At 36.6% G+C, this 27,299-nt stretch overlaps 1 protein-coding gene across 1 annotated transcript; it reads left to right on the forward strand.

The window, feature by feature from the left end:
• Nucleotides 1-9,658: 9,658 nt before the first annotated feature.
• On the forward strand, nt 9,659-18,353 carry Smp_136640 (putative programmed cell death protein; the record flags this gene model as incomplete). Its single annotated transcript, XM_018798412.1, has 4 exons — nt 9,659-9,705; nt 9,749-9,810; nt 11,869-12,182; nt 17,941-18,353. The coding sequence occupies 4 exons, from the start codon at nt 9,659-9,661 to the stop codon at nt 18,040-18,042; spliced, it is 525 nt and encodes a 174-aa protein (XP_018653356.1). The 3' UTR covers nt 18,043-18,353.
• Nucleotides 18,354-27,299: the final 8,946 nt, after the last annotated feature.

Consider the following 27,299-nt stretch of genomic DNA (forward strand, 5'->3'; position numbering starts at 1 on the left):
CCACTTGGTATTGTTTGTTTGAATCTTTCCACTGATGTTTAGGACTGTAATTGATCAGTCTCTTATCAGCCATATGTTCATACTCTGTGTGTTGCTTCGATGTAGCCTTAATTCACAAGTATTACAAGGAAAGATGGATAATGGTTAGCAGTGGAATCCAGGAAGCGCGTTTTGTACGATTTGGGACTCGCTAAATGGATAACGAGATGGTGTTTGAAGCCAACGGTACTGGGTTTAAGTTCCAGAGTGAACATCAACTCGGAGATGCAAGTATATCCAGCCGACACGCGCGTCCTGGATTCCACTTCTAGCCACTATCCATCTTTGTTTACAAAACTTTTCAGTTTTGTGACAGGCATAAAATCGGTAGGTGGTTAAACTATTATTATATAGAAATGATCTAGTAGTAATCCATTAAAGCTTCTTTCGAGTTATTGCATGAAATTCAGAAATGAATAAACTTTAACTCATACTTTCAGTTGATTCATTAATGATTCATCGAATAACAGATTAGCTAGTGGAGTAGGAATGTTAAGATAATTAGCAAACTCCTTATACACGTTCATATATTATCTTTCAATAATTTCATCAACTTCTGCAGGTATTGAATAATAATAATTTTGAATAGGATGATGAATAGTTATAAGAAAGATTCATAAGGAATCCTTTAAGGTGAACGATGCATCATTTAGATTTATCCGGTTCCATGACAATAATTTTGTATTATTAGGATTAGAAACAAGACAATATATCTGTTGTAATATATTAGTCCTACATAGTTGAATTCATAAATCAATCTAATCTAGAGAGCCATTGAGAACCATGAAGTATTGGACCGCTGTTTTGTCCTAGTATGAGACTCTTCAGTAGTGTGCATCCACGATCCACGATAATACATGAAAAATGTGTATATAATATTTTTAATAATAAGATGTAAACAAAATCAAACTTAAATTTAACAAATACGAACCACCCTCATTTGACATCGAGGATACCTTTGAACAGAAGCGAAAAATAATGTTTGCTAATATGGTTGATGTAGGTTTCAACGAATGAAAATAACGTTCCAAGAACGTTATTGTTCAGTGGAATAAACAAATTGTCTTACGATAATCAACAGTGAATAAAATATTAAACTGATCGATCAGTGAGCTGTTTTTCTTCTATTTATAGTATTGATCCAATTCTATAGAACAAGGTGCAATATTCCTATCATTATAATAAAACGGATACTGGAAACATGAAACTTTTTTAACAATTTTCCAGAATATTATTAATTATCCTTATTACGTAATTATGCGATAACTGATTGTGTTTAAAACATGACTTTTTCACTTGGTGTATCGCGCTGTCTTACAAACTGTACATATAAGCTAATAGATATTTGAGATAGTTGTTGACTGAGTTCGTCGGCTGAGCTGGGTAACTGAAATATACATATAGAAGATGGTTGATGGTTGAAACGTGTATTTGGTCAAGTCTAGAACGCTAAACTATACACGGGACGGTAAATGTAAGATATAAAAGATTGTAATCTGAATTCCGATAGCTGACTTTGAGTCTCAAGTCATAACAACTATTAGCTTTACTGATTAGACGTCTAATCCACTATACTACGAAAGCCGAACCAAAGTCTTGTACTAGTTGACACGATTCAGCAAAGTGTATAAACGATCTTAAAGAAACTAATGTTGATATGAATCTCACAGGAAGCATCATTTACTTTGTGATGGCAGATACAGCTAATCGACTAAGTCACATTTAAGCAGAGTTGGATGGCAGATAGAATTGGAATCTAGGACGCGCGTTTCGTCCTAGTTCAGACTCGTCAGATGGGTATACCTGCATCCCAGAGTTGATATTCACCCCGGAACTTGAACTCGATACTACTCAGTTAAAACGCCATCACTTTATCCGCTTAGCTAATAAGTCCAAATATCCACTATATGGATGTACCTGCATCCCAGAGTTGATGTTCACTCTGGGACTCGAACCTAGTACCGTTCTCTCCAAGCGCCATCGTGTTATCCACTTAGGTTAACTATTTCTAAGTTATTCGGGCAAATATTTAAGAAGAAAATATTGAGAAATGTATGAGATCATATTGTAGTGAACGTGAACGCGGCTGGGGACGACCAATATGATTTAATACAAAATTACAGAGTATTTTGATAAAATATAAGAATCATCCATTAAATACTTCATTTACAAATTCCCATCTTTCAAATTCTGTATGATTCTTCCAATACAAAATTCCTTTCTAATTCCGTTTCTTTTTTCTTCAAGTCGACCTTCATAGCCTTCTACTGTCAGATTTTCCACTTCCGGTCGGTGTTATATATTACTTATGTCGATAGATATAAGTAGTACACATTATAGTATTACACAAATTGATTAACAAGGAAAAAATAAGGAAAGCTTATTCAAGAATCATCAAAATTGATTATTAATTCGGAACATGAAGTAAAATGTTAAAGAGTGAATTATCAAAAACTTAGATCATAAATGTAATACAAAACGGTGCGACTATAATTTATGGACAATTTTTGAGCGACGCTCAAGTGATAGGTCCTGGGTTCGAATCTCGCGAGGCAGTATGACTTCTATGATACGTACATATAAACTGGTAGTCCGAATAGTAGGAAATATAAAGTCCAAAACTGTCCGCTTATGACTGTGTTAATAAAAAAGTTTATATAATATCAAGAAACTAGTTTAACAGTTAGGACGTCGGGACAGTTCTATTGTACGGAGCAGAAATGTGGAAAACTACTACAACAATTATCAAAAAAGTATAGGTACTTTAAAAAAGCTGTCTACGTTGAATACTCAGTGTCCGTTGGCCGAAAAGCATCAACAACAACCTATTATAACATAGAACAAATAAAAGTCAATTATGAAAAGATGCCGTCAATGGCTAGAACATACATTGAGAAAATCATCAAAATGCATAACCAGGCAAGCTTGAAATTGGAATCTTGATGGCAAAAGAAAAAAAGGAAGACCGAAAAACACATTGATTTGGGAATTGGAGGCATACATCGTGAAGATGAGTAGCTCTTGAAAACAAATTAAGAGGAAAGCTAAGGACAGAGTTGGTTCGAGAATCCTAGACTGCGGCATATCCTTCACGAAGGGTGACAATAAGTAAACATTTCTCAATAATTAAGATAGAGAATAAAAACTGTTTCTTTTCTCTGTAAGAATTAAGTCCAATCCAACAACATGAGAGAAAAAACTCACGAAACTTTCTTGTTACGTTTGGGCATCAAGAAGATTAAGCCTGATCTTTGACACTGAAGCATTCGCTGTTACAACAAAGTATAATATTGTAATACAAATGATTGAAATATAAAGTCTTTAGTTGATCATAAATAGTATAAGATAAACCAACACACAAGAAGATAAGATAACCAATAATAAAAGAGTGAAGATCATTGCGACCATATTCTACCCTAATCAATCATGAGATTCAGATTACAAAAAGCCTTTATCGATTTCTCTATATTAATTCTTACTAAGTTTTTATATAGCTGAAATCATGAGCCAATTGAAGATAGATCACCAGGGAAAATCTGGAAGCACTGGACGGCCGTTTCGTCCTATTGTGAGACTCTTCAACAGTGAGCATCCACGATCCCGCCTCGCATGATTCGAACCAAGGACCTACCAGTTTCGCGTGCCAGCGCCTAACCTGTAGACCACTGAGCCGGCTGGCATCCAACGGTGCTAATGTCTAACTTCAACCAATCCAACAAAACCCCATTCCTACTATATTGTTTAACACTCTAATCCTTGTTAAATATATATGCAAGGCTCAAATCATAGATTTTGAAGGTGGAGGTTTGTGGTTGAATTTCAATTATTTTTTACATATTTCGAAGTACTGAACAACTTTTGACCTTTCGAAATATTCAAGGAGACATTCTTATTTACGTTATCATTATACTACGATACGAAAACTGTAAAAGTATGCTCCTTAGATGAAAATTCAAGTGTAGAATTGTTTTCAAACGCTCCTGGAGTATAACTTGGATAAATACCCTAGAAACTGTTAGGATAATTTTTAAGTGAATATTGTCAGAATGGCTGCTTAATAGATTAATTCTTTAACAAAAGTAACTAGAGAACATTATAACACTGATGTTGATTAGCTGAAGATAGAAGAAAGTTTATGGCCTAGGTTTCGTGCCAGTTTATACAACCCAACAAGCCATACCCGTGATCTTGAAGGAACTAAAAAGAGACTGTAATTAGTGGGGGATAAATACAAAAGTGGCCTAGAAAAGCTCGACTACTTAATAGAGTTAAGCTTCTACTCACGCAATGACACTAGCTATTTTTTCGCAAAGCTATTTATCCAAATGACTAGATGGATTTAGCCTCAAAGTCCAAAGGTTTTCATGCTAAATCCAATTTATTCTTCCACATATTATAGTCCAGACCACAGCTTTATTAGTGAGTTAGTTATCCAGAGCTCAACAAACCCCTTGTGGGACTGAGATATTTGCTTTATAAGGGAAGATGGATAGTGATATGTTTGAAGCGATTACGAGTTCACCTAGTCTGCGAACGGAACAGACTTGTGACCAAAGACCAATAAGCTAGCTATTCTGATTCACCACAGCCTCGCTAACTAGGGAGAAAAGTCGAAGTCCAAACGGTGAATAAATATATTCCGCAAGCAGCCAGAAGCACAAGTGATTACAACAGGCACAAATTAAACGTATATATACAACATAAAACTATCTTTGGGAGGTGTTACAAAATAGAACACCAAAATATACAACGGACCAATAGCGTTTAAGATTTTCTCAAGTAGGAAATATGACATGAAGGTGAAAAAAGCGTTTTTGGCGCTTTTATGAATTAAAGATCAAATAATCGGTAATTGTTCATTATCTATGATAAAAATGGTAACTACTTAAAATAGACTTTCAGTTTATAGTACGCCTACACACATATACACCAAACACAGTTCTTTTTCGTACGACATTACACTGTATCCATCTATTTTCAGATGTGATGAGTGTGTGTGTGTGTTCAATTACATATAACGACTTTTTCAAAATATTACTATATTTGTATGGTATCTATGATACTATATGACGGAAGTGTACCCTTTAAATGAATAATTGAGTCTACTTACTAAATATGGCATGTTATTCAACATGTCACACTTATATTACTACTTAATTAGGAAGTTAATACGACGTTCACAACTAATCAATAACATGTTGATGTATGTTTCTTCTTTTTTATTTTTGAAGTGAATAGAACATAGTACTACTTGATAGGATCATATTCCATTTTGATGATAGATATATTAAAATGATCTTACCAAATATGATGGGCGGTATTTTTACAATTGAAGAACGTATGGAACTCAAAACAGCTGTCAATCAATATCAAACTCAGAGTTTTCAATACGAACATCAAGGCAACCCTACTATATAGAACTGAAATTAGGAAAAGACTTTGGAAGTGGAGAGGACATACACTACGGAAATCATCAGACTACATCACGAAGCAAGCCCTAACTTGAAATCCTGAAAAGAAACGGAAAAGAGGAAAGCTGAAGAACACACTACATCGAGAATCGGAAGCAAACGTGAAAAGGAAGAATAGCAACTTGAAGTAACTGGAAAGGACTTTCCAGGACAGGGTTGGATGGAGAACATTGGTATGCAGCCTATGCTCCCCCATGAGAAGTAAGAGGCGTAAGTAAGTAAGAAGTGATATGGTACAAAAGACAATAATCCGTAAGCCTGTTCTTTGTTGCAACATTGTACATAAAATTTTCTAAATATCGTGAAAATATTTTGTATTCACAGAATGTTTTCGCCTACTGATGTATTTTATCTTTATACTACAGAACAGACACTCAAACCATTCTACTCATACCATTCTGACCTAATAAAATCGAGGCATGATTCTGATACACGGAAGCTGATTTCCACGAGCATGGCGTGATAGATCCGCACGCGCAGTTTCTCGCGATACTGAGGGTATTGACGCGCGATTTTAACAGATACGTTACACTTGATATGTTTACTAATGGTGTTTATGGATCTTATGACACCTTTAAAAAGAATATCCCTAATGGGGAAGATCTAACTGATAGATAGAGGTTAAACCAGCTTTTTCACGATGCAGAATTACAACACGGCTCAGCAACAGAAATGTTACTAAACATGCACCCAAATAATGGTGATTGAACTTTCAACAAAGCAAGTTGTTCTCCTCTCATTCCTAAACAACTTCGTAGACAGACTGACTGCCCCTGCTGATCGGACTCTGAAGATCACCTGATTCCTAAGCGCCGAGGTTTATTTTATGAATGAGAAACCTCGAACAAGACAAAATGACGTTGTAGATCTCTCCAATACTCTCACTCATTATCTTACTGTTCATCGCAATCGCAGACGCTTCTAAACACCTCTAAGTGACTCCTCATGAAACTATCTGTATCTAGACTACAAAAAGCAAATAACCTTGCTTGGTGTCGATACCATTAAAGTGGACGAGAATTCAGGTGGGGACGACTAATATATTGTTTAGTATAAAATTACATAGATCTTTGGTAATAACTGAAAACCATATATTAAATTCTTTTGCAAACCTTCCATCCATTGTCCTTTACATCCTTCATGACTCCTCCAATTCTCAAATCCCTTATGTTACCCTTTCCGTTTTCTTCAGTTCAATCTTGCCGACCTTTTGCCTTCAGGCATTGCACTTCTGATCGGTGTTACATACTACTTGTGTTGATAGACATAAGTAGCATACGCCGCACCATGTTTAGTATAATAAATCTCCTAGGGATTTCACGAAACCCTGAAGTTTCCCCAACACGAAACTATCTGTTGTGGAAGACTTTTCGGGAACTTACCCGTCGGTACACGTTGACGACAACCGTAGGCAGTGGAGATAGCCATCTGTTATACTTCACTGATGTGTTGATGATAGTTCGCTATATCTTCGATACTGACACAAACGTAAGGGTTTTACAGAGAGTACTAATGACCGCCCACAATATTCGATCTTTAATATACAGGCTGCAAGTGGAAAACCGATCGCCACATATGACAAGATGTATGTTCACCTTAACGTGGGTTTACGCGAGTCCATTCATCGTATTTTGGTTGTAGGGAACATTTCTATGCCAATCATTGGTATAAACCTGTTATAACACCATAATCTACCAACTGACTAGTGCAAACGCGGGTTAGTATGTGGCATTACTAAATTATTTGTTTGTGTAACTTCCTTCTCTGTTTGTAGGCTACGCCTGGTCAAGGCTAGGCATATAATCGATCCATTCCTCCAACAGATACTCGACAAGTACCTCGAGCTTTACAAAATACTACCAAAACTACCGTGTGTGACTAGTAATGCTATCCACAACATCACGACTTAAGGACCACCTGTATTTCGGAAAGCTCGATGACTATTTCCTGGAAAGCTAGGATTAGTCGAAACAGACTTCAGAAACAACCGTGACACTGAGTATTAAACAGATGAGAACAGGTAATGAAACTCTACTACGTGGCACATCTACATGTAGAGATCGACCAATAGCGCCAAAATGTTACCGACGCAACGTCTTCAATACGTTGCACAATCTTTCTCATCCAGGTGTTCGTGCATCTATCAAGCTTATAACCGAACGGTTTTGCTGGCCTGGTGCGGATAAAAGCATGGGGCAGTGGTAACACTCCTGTGCAAGCTGTCAAAAATCTAAGGTGGTTGAGCATAACAAATGTCCCTTACGCTTTCTCAAAACTCCAGACGCACGTTTCGACCATACCGATCATGGTTTAGTAGGACCATTATCAGATTCAAATGGATACACTTATCTGTTAACTTGTGTGGGTCATTTTACTCGATGGCCAAAAGCAGTACCCACCAAGGACACTGCTAATGGAGAAGTGGTCCTTATCTTCGTCGAACGATGGGTAGCAAATTTTGTCATGAATACATTTTCGACCGGTATAATTACGTTTCATCAAGAGTCTGTATCTTGTCAGAATGGACACCATCCAAGTACCCTTATTTTTATTTACACTTACATTCTTTCATATAGTGCTTCTTCTGTGAAGCTCATGCCTCATTTTGAAAGTTGGTCATGCTATTATACAGAAGTAATCGGCCATTATAGTCTTTTGAATAATCGAGCTCAAAAGAGTGAATGAAACTCTATCAATGACAAACATGCCAATGTAGTCCAATTATTAGATTTAACAATACGTCGAATAACTGTGAAGATACCACCAGTATTGTAGTTTGACAACTCTTTACCAGTAACACCTTCTATAATCGAATCGTGCCCACCCAGTTAAAATCAGAAGTCAGAAGTGAAGAGGTTGGAAGATATATTTGATTCGTTATCAATATATCGAGAAACGATTGATCTAATCTGGCTAATGATCGTAGGAGATGTTTCCCACGCTGTGCTGCAACGTGATCTGGTGCGGATGCATGACCGAACACATTCAGCTAAACAAGTCCACTACAACTAATGTGGTTAGCATCCAATGTCGAACACTTACAAAGCTATTGATTTTGGGGAATTATTTACCGCTACAACTGCTATCATCAGATGACATTTAAGATACAGATATACATATTACCTGAAAAATATTTTTAGGTTGAATCTCTCTGACGAAGCTATCACAAATGCTACGAACGACAACAGTGAATTCCCACTGCAACTAATTCAGAATGCTGTAAAGGTTAATTCCCCTCAGCTTGATTCCAATATATGTTGTCCAGTTAACTGTGTATTTTAGCAGACTAACTCTCGTAGTACCACTATGAATTAACCAGAGAACATTCAATAGCTCTAAAACCAGTTGTTGGGCGGGTGTGCTCATAGCAATTAATGAAATTTGAAACCACGAAAAAAAACAGAGTACAGGGAAGTGAGAGAGTGGGAAGAAGTTCGAAGCATGTTTATGCTAATAGAGACGCGAGTAAATTTACTGGTTGTTCAGATTTGTAGTCAATGAGGGGATAGATAATGATTGAGGTACATATATTCTGTCAGTCAGACTATCACACACTATTGCATAGTAAATTAAATGTCTTAATCGTAACGTGTAGGTAGTAAGATAATATCATGAGCATACTATAATGCTAATTATTAAACTGCAAGTCTCAGGTATTTGATTAACAGTCTCTTTTTGTCCAGCTTTTATAGCATAAATTGGTCGGCTGCTTCTAGCTAGTACACCTAGGTAATTCATGAAGGAGCGTTTCTGATATTTCACCATATAACATAGCTTACAAAATACATCGCATTCGGAAGCCATGAAATTCACTTCCAGGTCTAAATGCAATTCTATCTCTGGTTTATTCCTTCCACACCTTCATGCTTGTGCGTGATGACAAATTTTGTGAAAATGTATAATTCTATATGTCTGACTAATTCACTTTTCTCAATGAAGCTTCCACAATCTAAGTTTCTTGAATGATTGATATGAACGATCCGTATTTCCATACACTCGAGAACCAACAACGATAACGCAGCTGAGAATATAAGGAAGTTTACAGACTCTCATTTATTTGTAACAACTATTTTTTTATCTGATGACTGAGTTTTTGTACGCTATCGTTGTTTCAGCTACTTGACCCTGACAAGTAATCACTTTTGAATATGCAACAACCGGGCGTAAATAGTGTAGCTGCTAACGTATTCAACCAGTAAGAATAACTTAGATTTTACAACAATAAATCCCTATGATAGAATTGACAGGAACAGAAGTGGATCCATATGTGCAAGCGAATTACAACAGGCACTATCCAACGGTTAGTTTCCAAAGTGTTAAATGCCTTCATATTTATTTCCGTTTGTCATCAGTAATAAAGATAGTAGATCGGTGAACCTGTGTTAATCCTCACAGCTCGTTTTCTAGTTGTCATGCAGTTTCTCCTTGGAATTATTCACTGATAGGACTGATACCACTTGTCCGAATAGGGTGTTCCAATCATTGACTACTCGGCGAGAAAAACGGAACCCCACTCTGAGTTAATGAGATTATTGTTTTTGAACATTCTTGCTATGGCTCCGGAGATGATCAGTTCTGGAGGGAGCAAAAAGATGAGTCATATTAACACCCAAGTCGTCACTAAAGATATGGAATGCCAATATCAGGTCACTTCACGTTCCACGATACGATAAGGAAAAAGGTTTAGGAGTTTTAGGCGCTCGTTGTAAAGGAGTTTGGAAAGACCCTTCAATAACTTTGTTCCCACACGTTGGAAATGCTCAAATGTGTTGGTATCTTACATAAGACATGGACTGGCTGCTTGGACACAGTCCGTTTTTGTATTGCTTACATTCACGTAGTACCAGCATTCAATGTAAAACGCATTTGTTCAAAATTAAGTTTATCTAGCTATGTGAAGCGTATTCACCTCACAGAAACCGATGAGTAGTCTGAAAAATTATTGTCGACAAACTAAATCTCTTTATCGTCAGTATCTTGCACTTGAGAGAAATGTAACATGTTTGCTTCTCAACAAAAATGACTCTTCGTTTTTTTAGTTAGTATTGACTTGAAGTTGTTTTTAAAAGTAAAACAAGAAGGCACGCTGAAGAACCAGTTGCTTTGACATTAGTTTGTCACTGAGATGCTCAATAAGCTTACACACACCTACGTCATGATAATAGTTTGAACTTGTGAGTTCCGTTTGTACTTATCAGAAGCGATGAGAAAAGCTAGCGTATCTGCACTTAGATTAAATGAAACTAGTATGAAACATCATTCAAGTTCACATAATCAATCATCGGTGTTCGCATTAATTTATTTCGTTACTCTCGTCCACTGCACATAACCGTAAACTTCGTGCCCTGGTAATAGCTCAACTGTACTAATTGGTTTTTAGTTTCATATGAATGCATATCAGAGTAAAGTTATGAAAGGTTCTGGTTGAAGGCATTATTCACTTATATTTTGCTCTTTCTGAGCTACAACCCAAAACACATGCGTCTTTTTTCTCTTTTCAAATTTATTTCGCTGGATTATGCTCCTCCAATAACATCTTCAAACCCTAATCTTCCCGATTATTGATTATACTCTTACTACTTCTACCACTATGGGACTTGAATCGACAACTGCATCTCTGTGCTAATGTGGTATGGCAACTCGAACTGATGTACGTACGTACAAAGTTCTACGTTATGACTGACTAACATGCATCATATATTGCAGTTCCGACTAAAAGGAAATATATTTTATCCGTAGCCAGATGACTTGATTGTCTCAAAGTGGGAAATAAGTCGAGACCAATTAAACTTCGGTAAATAACTTTTAGCCTGTATTCTAGAAGTTGTTTAAGACTAAAATGTCATTTAGTACTTCTAAGATTAGGTTTAAAGGTTGTCTTTATGCAGAAGGTTTGCTTTTCTAGGGACTTGACTAACCGTTTTTTGATTCTGAGAACAGACCATGAAATTCATACTGTTCGAACTAATTCCTCTTCATTTATCATGAAAGACTTTTATGGGATATTTTAAAGAATCATACATAATTTCATCTGACGACACAAACCCAATAAAATGTCCTCAATGTCAATAGAAAGTTAACTGTTTAATTCACATACACACTAAAGTGGAACAATCTGATTATATTAAATCCATGAATAACTCATTTTTTAAGGTCTACATTCCTATTGACTGTTGCTGATTTGTAAGGCTCATTGTTCAGTAAAAATCTGTTTCTGCGCTGATCAATTTCTTACGTAAATGTAAGCATTTAGCAACTGTATTATATGATTGTCGGTTTATAGTTTAATTTTGTAGCATCTTTGTGTTTCTTTTATTTTTTCCGAAATATTAACCATAACAACCCCCACACAAAACAGGATTGGGTACATCATTCAATGTTAAAACGATTGAACTGATGATATGTATGTTTGACAAAGATATGAATGGCACTATAAATATCTGTGAATTCTCTCAACTATTTGAGTACGTACAACAGTGGCAACAATGTTTTCGATCATATGACAGAGATAGGTCTGGTACAATTGACTATCGAGAGTTTCATACTGCTTTAACAAGCTTTGGTTATCGATTGTCTCCAGATTTTTCACAATTTTTAGTTAGAAAATTCGACAAACAACGTCGCGGATCAGTAGGATTTGATAATTTCATCTTGGCATGCGTCTGTTTAAAGGTAAATTTCAAAACTCTATCTTCGATGTTTTTCTATACTTTTGTGCGTCAAAATGTTTTAATGATAGGTATTTAAAAATAAATAAGGATGAAAGGCCTAGAAAAGTACTTGTGCAACTTATTTGTCATGAGTTGGGAATGTTAGTTGTTCGCGCATTCTTGAATATCGTAATCCCTTCTGCTATCGGTAATCTTTTCATTACTTTGCTTTTCATCTCGTCCAACTCACACTGATGATATAAAGTGTGGCAACTTGACTTGTTCCACGTTATTCTTATGCCTTATGTTCTTTATGATTGACCAAATTTGAAAGCTAGATATGTAATTGTTTTTGAAATGTGACATCACTTCTGCGTTTAGTTTTTAATTTGTGCTTGCTTGTCATGATGACTGAGGTTACATATAAGCTGAGGAATTTGTCGCTCGAGATCTTACCATGCCATAAAGTTCGTGGGGTAGCAAAAAGCTTAAGGTCAGACATCAAATTTATGCTCTTGATTGTCTTGTAGTGTAATAGGTTTTGTGGTGCAATGCTTCGCTAATTTTTCACCTCGATAACCGTTATAATACAAACCTTAACGGTGCATGAAATCAGAAGGCAAAGAGAAGCTGCAACCACAGTTTATTATCAAATAGCGCAGGCCACAAAGCTACAAGCACATCGAACGAAGTATGAGTAAGTATCAGCAAGCAAGCACGAGCAATTACATAGGCAAATTTATAATCACATTGTATAAGGGCTCAGCAAGACAAAGCAAAAGCTAATAATTGGTTTTGAGTGCACACATATATGGGGAGGAGGATGAATCATCGAATGATATTTAAGCAATCAACGTTTTGGCTAGAGTCTGTCATGTGCTCTAGTGATCATAACAGTACAAAGATATATGCGAATTGTTACTATCCCAATGACGATGTCTGTTAAGCAAGTTAATAAAAGGGCTTAACCAAAACTAACCATAATCGAAATTGGGTGTCGGATAGTTGCTATAGTTTTACATGTCTCGGATGGATTGTTAACACCTCCAGTGATCATGTCGTACAGCTAGAAGGAGAAATTACAGTCATTCGACCATAAACAGGGCATACACTGCCTTGCTTCATGACTTTCTGATGCCTCCTGAAAGTTTTGGAAAGTATGAAGCGTATGTAACGAAAAGTGCTACTAACAAGATGATCAATCAGTTATCTATTGAGTTCCTCGGTCAAGCTCCGCAACCTAAAAGGTCATTGAGACTCACCTAGATTTTTCTTCACTTTTATCAAGAAGTCCTCTTTCATGATTAAAGCATTTGAGAACTGTTGATCGTCAATATTCTAGCATCACTCGAGCTCATCAATAGCTTTCTTAAATGTTTTGTAAATTTCCCTCCATTCCTCTTGTTAATCTTTCACTTTGGCTTTATTTTCTTTCTAATGCGCAACCCATTCTAAAGATTTAATTTTGCAAAGTGTTATTGCCGCTCTACTAAAATTGTGCTTCACACTGCAAGCTAATCTGTAGCAGTTCATATTATTACACGCCTATGTGATTTATGCTGACTTTCAGATAGACAAATTAATCCATTTTGCAGACAGATGATAAGAATATGCAGATAGGATCAGGCAAAACGAGTCTACTCGGTTTCAATGAGCTTGATTTAGCATCGTTGTTCTAATGGATAAAAGCGAGCTTAAGATAGAGAATAGGGTACATGGTAGACGAATATACGTACATACAAGTGCTGTGAAGGTAATAAGTGAACAGTTGACAAGGTCAAAAATATGTGTACTCAGTGACTCAAAAGGATTAGATTAATATATTTGTCCATAAGTTGGAATGAGTCTTAGTATTTTAATGATAGGAACCGCTACATATGCCTTCAGTGTTTTAACCTTATTTTCAATCTAAAAAAATAGTTCCACTAGCCCAAGATCCTAGAATATTTTACGTTTTTTGGATACTGCGTTACGGAAACCCAAGTGTACTTATTCACCTAGCCAATATGGAGGACTTGTTTACCTTATCCTCTGTAACCAGAGGCTCAACCGCAACGTCTCATCGTGCTGCATGTGTACGTATACCATTATGTTTAGCAGAATGGACTATCAATTTTCAGCCTAGAGTAGTTTATTCTGTTTTCAACTAAGTAGGATCTGCTTCAAGTACTTTTCATCAACCCACTATCAACCAACATCTTATATACTGTGTCGTTGTTAGGCCTACAAATGTTACTGAAGTTGAGAAGCTTGTAATTGATTTTAGACGATGCATAGAAGCAATTTATAAGTCGTTAACTTCGCAAATCTTAAGGATTCTAACCCAGTATCATTCGTTAAATTAACATAGATATTAATTAAGGTTTTGAAACTGAGCATGAATAAGAACACTCAAATGCTGATGTATTTCTTGTCCTATATACCGTTTCTTCTCACCGTTTGAGAGATTTTCCAGTTGCATCTCCTACTGGGAGATATATCAAAAAAGAGTATCAGTTTACTAAAACTTGTTTGTTCCAGTATGATTGATCAAGTCAGAGCTTACTAGTAACTATCATGTAGACTGACTTCATCAAACAGCATTCCTCAAGATTGTCCGTCTGTCCTACATTTCCCTTAGAGGTAACTGTTTCTTCGTCTTATTTCTCTTTCCTGGGTTAGTGACTTCAGGAGGAATATACTGTAATCCACGTTGTCTTGCTAAAGACTTTGTCTTAAATCATATCTATTCTTGGAGTGAAGCCGGTTGTTGTTTCATCGTTGGAGATTTCAACGTGCCGCATATCAACTGAATAGAGCTTACAACTTCAGATGGATGTTTTGACAGCAACCTGCTGTCAACCATTATTCGGTGCCCACTTGTACAGTGTATCGCAAAACCAACACATATTGACCAAGAACACGAACCGTCATTACTGGACCTTATCTTTAAACACCACTGTGAATTCATTGACATTCAGTACCTCTCCCCACTAGCATATAGTGATCACATCACACTGTATTTTGGGTTCCGAGCAGAGATAGGTCGTGCGTAACTACAGACCTGTCAATCTAACCAGCATAGTAAAGTTACTTGAACAAAATAATTCGGGCTAAATCACGTAGAATCATGCAATCTGTTAACTCCTGAACAACATGGGTTTCGTAACAAGCATTCGTATTTCACCAACTTACTAATTTCTAAAGAGAATTGAACAGCAGCCCAAGATAGTGGTTCATCTCTTGATGTGATATTCATAGATTTTAGCAAACATGTGGTAAGGTTTCTCACTCGAGGCTTATGCAGAAGCTCTCGAGCTTTGGAATAACAGGTGCCGTACAAAAATGAATAAGAAAATTCATCGGTAGCCGAAGACAGGATGAGAATAAATGGGACATTATTTGGATGGAAGTTGGTCAAAAGTGGTGTACTCTAAGACAGCATCTTGGATCTATTTTTTAGTCTTTACGTCAATAAATTAGCGCAACTGCTTAAATAGTCGACATTATTGTTTGCAGATGATACGGAAATCTGGAGAACAATAAGTAGTGAGGCTGATCATCTTGATCTCCAAGCTGACCTAGACGAATTAGTTAGATGATCCCAGAGTTTAATTGGAGGAAGAGTGTGCTCATGTTCACGAAGCACGGTAGTTGTTACAGGTATATTATCAACGGTATATCGCCTCAATGCGTGCAGGAACACAAAGACTTAGGGGTAATAGTAAGTAACAACTACTCGTTGCAACTCGACAGCCACCAGAAGTTTTCGAGCATTATAGTCACTTTGCCGAGCATTGCAATGCCTTGGCGAAATATTTCGGAATTTATATCCTACCCATGTAAGACCACACCTAGAGTACTGTGTTCAAGTAGCCAGTCCATGTCTTATTCAAGATACCAAAACACATTTGTGTTTACAGCGTGTGGGGACAAAGTTATTGAAGGGTCCCTCCGAACTCTTTTACAATGAGCGCTTAAAACTCCTAAACCTTTCCCCCTATCGTATCGTGGAACGTGCAGTGACCTAATATTGGCTGTATCTCAACTAGAAAATGAGCTGAGAGGATTAACACAGGTCCACCGATTTACTATCCTTATTACTGAAGGCTACATAATCACTCTTATTGATTTCCCAGTTTGAGGCTTCTCAGAAGACTAAAACAGATGTTAATTGGTCTCTGATTTTTAGTCGTATTCTATGTGGTCATCATTTGATGAAGAATATCTACAAGTTGTATATAAGCGAATTATCTTACGCAGTAACGAATTATACTTGTATATGCTTGCTACATTATTAAGAACCCTTCATTCTCCAGTCAGCACTGATGGTCACTATTTCATTTCATTCATAAAAAACGTTCGTACATTCTGGTCCCCACATAGTGATTTTTCATTCATATTTAATGGTTTAATACAATGGTCAGTTTTCGAGTTGTTATGCGTGTGTCTGTGTAATAATGTAAATTCTTAAACAAGCTAGCAGTCAAAGGAAAATAAGCTTCTTGTCTAATCATACTACGATTTTATATTCAACTAAAACAGTCATTATTGTGTTTTATTTGCTGTTTAAATATATTTCTAACTCAGTGTTACAATGTCAGTTCTATTGGATGAAATGAATTCCTTGAATTAAGCTGCTTACCTACTGTGTAATCAATTTCACCCTCTTTGTGACTCATTTGCTAGATATCAGTCTTGTAAATTACTCGATCTTTAATAAACGAAGATCTAATTATTAGGTTTAATTCTTGTTCATCACATCGGTGCTAGAAATTCAAATCTGTTATCTGTTAGTTGAAAACCGAGTTCCATCATCGTTAAACCTCCGTTTTACTAATCAACCTAACCTGTAAAATTTTATATTCTATGATATTTAAGCATAATATATTTGTCATTGTTAACTCCTTTCTACTATTGTCATTAACTCAGTATAATAATAGCTGAGGATATTAATTACACGAATATGGAGCAGTGGCTTGGTCGGTAAGACGTTCGATTTTTAGCTCATGTTCTAATCCCTCTCTAATTGCTTTGGTTTAGGCAACCAGGTAATATCATTGACCCTCATACTTAGACTGTTGCTTATATCTAAGTACCTAGAGAATTATTTCCCTACCGTTGCTGCTACATTGACGTGGTGGTTGGGCTTGCCAATCGTGATGAACCAATCGAGCTATAGTGGCTGGAACAATCGTTCCTCAAGGTCCTACCATGCTAGACAGGTCAGTTGAAAAGCGGTAAGGCTAAAACCAGCAAACTCAAGGTCCGAAAGCGAAGTCGTACTGCTGACTGTACAGAGGTGTGACGGCAGTAAGTTGTTTCCTTCAGACAACAAGCATGACAGCGATGCTGCCTTCCCACAAGGAAGGGTAGGGTTAGAATAGGTCGACCTTAAAAATGCACACCTCGACTTATCCCACGGATATCCGTCTCCGGTGGTAAGGTCCCAACAATACGGAGCTAACATAAAAATTACTCACAAAAAGGTTGTGTATGACCGACCTCAAGCAGTTGTCCCTTGGGGACTGCGGTCACGCTCTCAGGTCATTAAGACCACTTCTAATCCAATTTCGTTTTCAGGTACCTGTACAAGAACCCTTCCATGGTATGGGCTACCGGGAAGTGATAACTGCCCTCATACCTCTAACAGCACTCAAGACCATTGTATACATAATCAATCTCCTTCTTCAATTCCTAAAAGAGAATTAGTTAATTGTGTTGATGATTTTTTTTTCGTTTTCAAGCCAGTATATAATTTATCTTCTATTAAACTACTCATTTTATCATTACTATTACAGAATTTAACTGATGTATTCAGACCATATGATTATCAAAGAAATGGAATGGCACAACTTAGTTATGAACAATTTTTAACTGCTGCTTTCAGTGTAGTTAGTTAATTAGTTAATTCAATATATTACAATGTTGACTATTATCCATATCTCTTCTTATTTAAGATTATAAGATATTAATTATTAACTTAATCTGTACCTGATAAGCATTAACTTCTATATGACCCATATTATCAACAACAACAACAACAACAAAGTCTTTTCTTGTCTAGAGAAAACAAAAAACCCGAAAGTATGGAACATTATGTAATACCTAATATAAATGATTGTGAATTGTTTTTGTATGAATACAATTTTTCTGTAATCCTTTTCTTATATTATTATTATTATTATTGAATATTATTAATTGAGGATCATTATCTGTCTATCTTATTTAATTGTGTACAGTGGGTTTACTACTGTGGTGTGGTTTACTTATATTCATATAAGTAGTATGTAGTGATGGTTAGACATAGAATGTATTTTGGCAGAAGATCAATAAGGAACAAACCGGAATGAAGCGCAATCGAATGTATTTAGACACAAATTACAGACTATCTCACTAAATTCTGATAACCATACAATGAACAGTTAATTTGCAAAATAACAATTCAGTTATCTCAATTTTCACTGTTCCTTCTGTAAATATCAGTCCGTCTTCTCTAATTTCATTATTCATGCATTATCCTACCAATTTCACTTCATTTCAGTTCTTTCCTTATCTGTCTTCTCAGTAGGTCAGTCACAATGTAGAACTTCGTACGTACGTACATCAGTTCGAGTTGCCACACCACATTAGCACAGTGATGAAGTTGTCGATTCAAATCCCATAGTGGTAGAAGTAGTAAGAGTATAAGCATTATTTGAAAGATCAGGGTTTGAAGATGTTATTGAAGGAGTATAATACAGTGAAATAAATTTGGAAAGAGAAAAAGGACAGAAACATCAGGAATTCAAAAGACTATAATTTGGGAGGACACAAAGAGTGGATGTACCTACGCCATTGCAAACGATTTTGAGCCATGTCATTCAAGGTCTCTAACCATCGATTGCTATCATCTCGCGAATCCCAACCAGGTAGTCTACACCGACCAACATGGCTCAGTCCACTTGTCAGCGACTTCATGGACTTATGCCACGTTTTGGTCTGGCCGCCCCTAACTTTCTTCCAACCTACTCCTACACCATAAAACATTGCACGTCGGGGCAGTCGGTGGTTGGGCATACGTAACACGTGTCCCAGCCATCTCAACTGATGAAGTTTCACTACTTCATCAATCGATGTGCCATTCTTACATAGTACCCGTTTCCTAACAACTGCATTACTTACCCGGTGGTCCCAGGATATACGAGCAATGCTTCGAAGACACCTATGATCGAACACTAGTAGCCTACGAATATCCTCTACTCTTACCGGCCATAAAGTAGGACGGAACGAACTGCTGCACAATAAACCCGTCCTTTGGTTGCTAGACGGATATCTCGCCTATGCCATAAATGATGCAAGTTGGCGAAAGCTAGACGAGCCTTCTGTATCCGTGCTGAGATTTCGTCACACATCAGACCACAAGAGCTGATGAAACTCACAAGATAAGTAAAGCAGTCAAAACGCTCAACTACTTCACTCCCTATCATTAGTTCAGGTGTCGATGCAAGCGAATCCTGAAGTAACATTTTGCACTTCGAGGGAGAGAATCGCATCCCGAACATGCCTGCAAAGTTGCTTATAGTTGTCAGAAGACTGCATTTTGTCAGCGTCTTCACCAAATAAAACTATGTCGTCGGCGTATTCTAAGTCAACAAGTGAGCCTCCCGGTAAAAGTTCAACTCCAGCAGATTGAGATGATGAAAGTGTTATCTCTAAAAGCATGTCAACGACAAAGTTAAACAAGAATGGGGAGAGTGGACAGCCCTGACGAACACCACTTGAGGTAACCAATTCTGATGACAGTTCGCCATAGGCTCTAACTCGACCAGTTGTGTTCGAGTAGAGAGCCTTTATGAGGTTAATGTACTTCTTTGATACTCCTTTCAGTGACAAACACTGCCATAGAACCTCACGATCAACAGAGTCAAATGCCGCCTTAAGGTCAAGAAATACTTCTATTGTGGGACGTCTGAATGTATTACTATGTCTGTCTGTCTTCTGCCAAAATACATTCTATGTCTGACCATCACCATATACTACTTATATGGATATAAGTAGACCACACTACACTATAACCAATACTCATTTTTCATGTATTTTGTGACCACTTTTCATGAAAAGTCAAATTGAACTTAGTTTGCGCTATATTCGATTAAGAGTTGTTTTTTTCTGCATGTAATAATAATGAACTTATTTGACACATTGTATAGGTCAGGGTTAATGATATGCAACTCGGTTGCCAAAAATCGAATGAACTAAAGAGGGGTTCAAGTTTATCATCTGTTATTAATAGCTGAGTAGTAGAAAGATTTATCAAAAGAGACTAAGTAAAAATAAATCAGGCATACAGAATCTTGGAAGTACAGCAAGAAAAAGTTAACGTGTTAAAACAGCAATTAACCATTAGGAAAGAAAGCTTCTTTGTTCATAACAAAAATGAAAGTATTATTGTGATAGAAAAGTTTCAGGATGAATAAAACAGAAATTGAGAATGTTTAAATAGTGTGTTATGACGGGTGGTGTACAGGTCTTGATGCTGATACACAGTGTGCTACGCGCTAACCTCCACCCCGACTGACTACTTGGGTGATAAAGTATATTGGGCTACTGAATAAAATGCATAAGTACCGATCTGTATATTTACCACTTTAACCCTTAGGGAATTGGTTCTTTTCTTAGCCAATGAAAACCTATTGACCTTTAGATCACTCCTGATTGCCATCGATGACTTCTCGACAGGCCAGTTCTGATTGGCTTACCATATCATAGCAAATAACAAAATAGACTGACTTCGAAAAGTAAATCCAAGAGTTCTAGTGAGAATCAGTGACCACTGGAGTTCAAACCACGTCTGTTGTGAGATATCAACTCACTGAAGACAATTGGTGAATGGTTGCGCAACTTCGTGGATTGGTTGAAGTTAGACATTAACACCATGGATGCCGGCTCAGTGGTCTATCGTTTAAGTGCTCTGGCACGGGACAGATAGGTCCTAGGTTCGAATCTCGCGAGGCGAGGTCGTGGATGCTCACTGCTGAAGAGTCCTACAATAGGACGAAGCGGCCGTCCAGTGCTTTCAGGTTTTCTATGGTGGTCTAGCTTCAGTTGACTAACGCTTTCAACTATGAAAATACTAAATCTCCACACAAAACCTCCTTCTGAATATAGAATGTTAATAAGTAATTTTCAGGTACGTATTTGTAAATATTTTCAACTCACAAGCTAATCGTCGTGATTGGTGTCAGAGAGTAAAGTTCAACTCAGTCGGCTAGATTGTTTCACTTAAAAGCGTTTAATCAAAATAGCTATAGATTTATCAAACAAGTTTTGCTTTTAAATTATACAAATGTTCAAATAGGAAGAAATCAGTTATTGATAATGGCTTCATCAGTGTCCAAGTGTATTTTATTTAATGACAGTGAATTCAATAAGTTGAAATATGCTTGAGTTTCTTATCCACTATATATATGGATTCGCTTTATTGTTTGCATACTTCACACTCAAGACATCTGGATTTTTTTGAGGTCTATGCATGAAATAGCTCTGTTCTTCTGAACTATACTCTCCGGGAAACATTGAATAGAGAGCTCAAATTCAAGCAACATATCAAGGTTATATTGTTAGTCAAGTGTTGGTATATGGATTCAAGTGTCATTTTAAGAAATCATTTGTTCACTAATTAATGCACATGTATAATAGTGCTTTTAGTATTATCATTGGATTATAAAAAATCCTCACACAGTTTATTTACTAACCTCATTCAATGCAATTGTTCAAGGGTTAAGGTATATTTTTCATTAAATGAGTCAGTGCCCCCAAATCCCCTGGTGCGACCGAAAATGCATAGAGCCCGCCTCCCTCTCGAAATGCTCTCACACGGCCACGCGTATAGAGCCTCTGCCAGGGAAGTCTTAATCACTGCCTTCTCGTGGCACCGGTGTTGTTTGCGAAATTGAGAGGACGAAAATAGAAAGTCCGGCGCTTTAACTATGCCGGTGAACACGGCGAGTCCACCTAGGGGAGTTGAAAAACCCTGATTCCAAACCGATGGTGCACATGGGCTCCAATATCCTGAGGGAAAAATGGCGTGTGAACCAATCGTTGGTCACCGGCTACCATGGGACTGCATCTCCTCACAATGTTCCACTGCCTTATGGATCAGACCTTTAGGTCAAAGGCTCCGGGTGTGGTCCCCTAAGAAAACCACCTGTTTCAGTTTGGGCACCCGGGCAGTATCGCAGCCCTCGCACAAAGTGTAGCGCATATATATCTGAAGCCCCCTTGCACTAATATTTATGTGTTCAAATAAATGAGTCAGAAATTAAATGATCTATTTATTTAGATTGTGTTGAAATAAACATCTAAGTAACACACTGCTTCATGTTCCTTTGTGTTAATGTCCAGTATTAGGTAGAATCAAAATATATAACTCAATTATTAGTTAAAAGTAACTGATTTATTGATTTTTATAAATCGTATACTTACACCAAAATTATTGATTAAATAGTGCTACCTGTCAACTTTCAAATTTATTTATTAACCTGGTGAGATTTTAAATGATATACAATTTTGTTTATATTGATTAGTTATATAAATCATTGGTTTGTGCATAAATAAATTGTTATCTAGCAACAGCTTTGCTTTCTCTCATTGCATTATACCGTCATAATCTTGTAACCATATTGTTAAGTTCACTACTTGAATAACGTAGAATACAGTTTACGACTACGACACTCGAACATTGAACCGCCGCAAATTAGAAGACAGAAGAAAAGCCGGAGAAGTGTTTAATTGGTAGGAATCGAAATGTACAGAAAATCATGAGTATTTATAGATATTAGCATTTGTTAAATCAACATTATAATTCTAGAAAGCTCCGTCATGTTCTGATTGGATGGAAACTCTTCGGCTCCTTTAGGGCCTCTGGAGGCTCCGCTGTAGTTCTCGGAAGCCGAATCAACATATACCATCGGTATTTTCAAGCAATTATGTTGAGCATTAATTTAATTTAACTATTTTGTTGACATTGATGGTTTACAAGATTTTTCTCTGTCACACGTATATTACGTTAATAAGACTAATAATATTATGTCAGAACTAGGATTCACGACCCAGAAAAGAGAACCATGTTGGTATGATCCAGAAGATTTCCTTCAATAGACAAGAAAGGCTCAGGAAACATTAAGAAGCATTTTATTCAATCAGTGTTTGACTAGAAGTTTTGCTAGAAACATCACGACAGTGAAAAGTCACATGTAGAATTTCTGATTTGGCTGATTACTAGACCGTTGCTATATTTAGTAGCATTCCAGAATTTCCCGGGAAACTCAAGGACTTCTAAAATACTATAAAAACCCCATATTTTCTGTACATAAATGAACCTTTGAAGTACTTCTCGCATATTTTGCTCCTTTTCTTTCGTGCTCAAGTCGCTGTGTGGTTCTAGCTTGGGGGTTTCGAGAGTATGGCGTTCAATCAGGAAGACTTATCAAATACAATTAAAAGTAGTCTAATATGAAGACATGAAAAGTCAAAATTAGATTGATTTAATCATTATAATTTTTATTCAATTTATTATTTATTTGAACACATAAATATTGGTACAAAGGCAAACCAGATATATAGGCGCTATACAAATTTGATTTGATTTTTGTGAGGGCTATGATACTACCCGGGTGCCCAAACCGAAGCACGTGGTTTTCTTAGGGGGCCACAGCCCAAGCTTTAGACCTAAAGATCTGATCCACAACGCAGTGGAGCATCGTGAGGAGCTGTAGTCCCATGGTAGCCGATGACCAACGATTGGTTCATACGCCACTTGTTCCCTCAGGATACTGGAGCCCATGTGAACCAATGGTTTGGAATCAGGTTGTCCGACTCCCCTAGGTGTACTCGCCGTATCCACCGGCATAGTTAAAGCGCCGGACATTTGCTTTTCGTCCTCTCACTTTCGTAAGCAACACCGGTGCCACGAGAAGGCAGTGATTAAGACTTCCCTGGCAGAGGCTATATACGCGTTGTCATATGAGAGAATTTCGAAAAAGAGAGAGGACTCTCCCAACTCTCGGCTGTACTAGGGCATTTCTTCTTAATTCAATATGATAATTACTAAATATAGTACTTATTTCTGTTTTCCTGTATGATATTCTGTATAACATACGATATTCTTGTATTAAGTTAACAATGAACTATACTCACTATATGATTTGTTATAACTGTAAGTATTATGTAATTTTATTCTAATTATTAATCAAAATGGGTATATGAATCAATATATAAATGAGTGTATTTCCGACAAGGATCGTCGTTGTTATTCGTGCTTCTGACTGATTGTGAAATATATTTTCCTCTTCAAAACTTGGACTGTTTTCTCTCTCTCTCTCTAGTTAACGGGACTCGGATTGATCGGATTAGTTATTTTATTGGTCATCGTTTCACAGAGTCTTCGTTCCGTTCTCAGATTAGTTGAACTCGTATTCTCTTCAAACATAGTAAATATAGCGATGAGGTGAACTTATAACCTCTTCAAACATAACATAGTCACACACACACAGTGAGTTCAGAGTACAAATCAATAATAAGATAGAAAACCACATATTTAATTGTTAGTGGGCTAAGTGCCTGTTTGTCTACGCTCAATGACCTATCATACTTTAATTTCACTACCATACATCAGACGTGTAGTTGTATGAGGTGTTTGATGAATGTATTAGTTCATTTAATTTTCTCACAAATGGATATCAATTAAAAATGTTTAGGTCTCTAAGTAATTAATCTTACTGGAGTTAGCGATTAGCGACGTTAACTACCATAGTCAATGTAAGATTTTCGAGTTGAATCTCATCACTAAATGTAATCGGCTTCCAGTTGAAAGACAAACAATCCACTCATTCAATATATATTTGTACTGTGGTGTATGCTACTAATATCGACAGACGTAAGTAGTATGTATCACCAATCGAAAGTGAAATGTCTGGTGGTTAAAGTTTAGGAAGATAGAAGAAAAGAGAACGAGAACAGGGGATGATTAGTATGGAAACGAAGGAACAATAAAGTCTGAAACGATTGATTGACATTTTGCAAATGAAGTATTTACTGTATGATTCTCAGATTTTACTAAGAGATTATCTAATTTTCCATGCAAATACATTCGACTAGTCCTAACTTGTATTCTCGTCCACTACAGTACTTCTTGTAGTCATATGCTGTAAATTATGTTCCAGTTATGATTTAAAATCCTCATATATGTGACACATTTATTAACTGTTTAGAAATCCCCATCAAATTACAACACGTATATATAGCAGAAGAAATTCAATTATACAACCTTATTAATTATCTGAAAACTGGCAAGGTTTACGGTAAAGTACATCGTTTAGGGTTACAGTAAACAAATTTCAGGATTTTTTTTAATAGTTGAAATCATGAGTCAATTAAAGCTGGACCACCATGGAAAACCTGGAAGCACTGGACGGTCGTTTCGTCCTATTGTGGGACTCCTCAGCAGTGCGCATTCACGATCCCGCCTCGCCAGATTCGAACCCAGGAGCGCTTAACCACTAGACCACTGAGCCGGCATCCAACCATGGTAATGTCTAACTTCAACCAATCCACGAAGTTGAACAACCGTTCACCATTGTCTTTGGTGAGTTAATATCTCACAACAGATTCTTAAAGTTGAGATAACTAACATGTTATGTTAACTTAAATATGTGTATACGTTGAACGAATATGTTATATTCATAATCAAAATAAATATAGGTTAAATAGGGTGAGAGAAATAATAATAGAATTACAATTATTTATCTTTGTTTACTTATACTGATTGGAATGACCTTGAGCGGTTATCGATTTTTCTATCATTAATTAATTCAGTGAACAAAATTTTGTTGTTCTACTAAAGATAGATAGTTTCTTCATAAATCAATACTAGTTATGAACAAACCATTGAAAATTAAAGCCATCAAGCCTATGAATAAAACTAGTTTTGACAAGTTTCATTCGGTGAGCTAATTGGTTTAGCCATGGAGCTCTCATTTTTCTTCTGAAAAACATCATCAGCACAAACGTCAGGTACAAGTGAAGTGTTCTAATTTATCCACATATGACTCCAGTTTGTCTTGTCGGCCTCTATTTTGATTGATTGTTCTTGACTTTTAACCTATCATTGCCTACATCTTTATTATGATTGTATCTCTGTTTGATCTGATTCATGGTCTTATATTTGTCCATGTTGATTCTGAGTGGTTTATAAATTGAATTGATTCTGATATTTTTGTTGATTAGTGATTGACTTGATTGTCAAGATTCTAAAGATTCTCTGATGTTCTTAGGATTCCCTCTCCCTGGAATTCCAACCTTTTTTCCATTTCAATGTGTGTTCACAATTTTTCACATATAAGATGACTTGTTTACCAAAGCCGACACAAGAAAACTAGAGACTCAAGTATATCAGAATCTAACATACACAGGTCATGTTCTCAATTACTTTATTACCACCCAAAGAACTCACAAAATCAACTCCGTACAAAGTTTATTTAAAAGATTGATAATATACTGTAACACAGTTACAGAGCGAAAAGATGAAAAGTAATATCTAATGCCTATTTCTCAAACGAATGGTTATCCACACAGCTTTGTCGGAAAATATCTACTCAACTCATTAGAAAAAAACGAGACCATTTGTAGAAACTAACAAACGGACCATCCTATAAAGGACAGATCAGAGATCATGCAATTCGTTTAGTATGGGTTTAGAGCACAAAATATCAAAAATACTTTATTCAATCTTATGCAAACCAAAGGACGCAATTAAAAAGGTAGAAAAACCAAACATCACTAACGAAACGGACCGTTCCAATTGCGAAAAACATTATATCGGACAGAGTGGACGCTCACTTCATTTTCGCCTGATGGTTTGATTCCATGAAACAGTTAGAATGCATTTACCTTTTAGGTGGAGATACAATTAAAATGAAGAGGTAGACAATGACAGGTTAAATGTCATCAATAAACAATCAAGATCGAGATTCACAAGAAAAGCTGTGAGTCATATGTAGATAAATTCGAACACATCACTTATACCTGAAGTTTGTGCTGATGATATTGTTCAAGAGAATAATGAAAGTTTCAAGACTACACTAAAATCATCCACCTGACCTACATATATACAGTCTTA

This window comes from Schistosoma mansoni, chromosome 6 (genome assembly GCF_000237925.1).
Source record: "Schistosoma mansoni strain Puerto Rico chromosome 6, complete genome".
Taxonomy (NCBI): domain Eukaryota; kingdom Metazoa; phylum Platyhelminthes; class Trematoda; order Strigeidida; family Schistosomatidae; genus Schistosoma; species Schistosoma mansoni.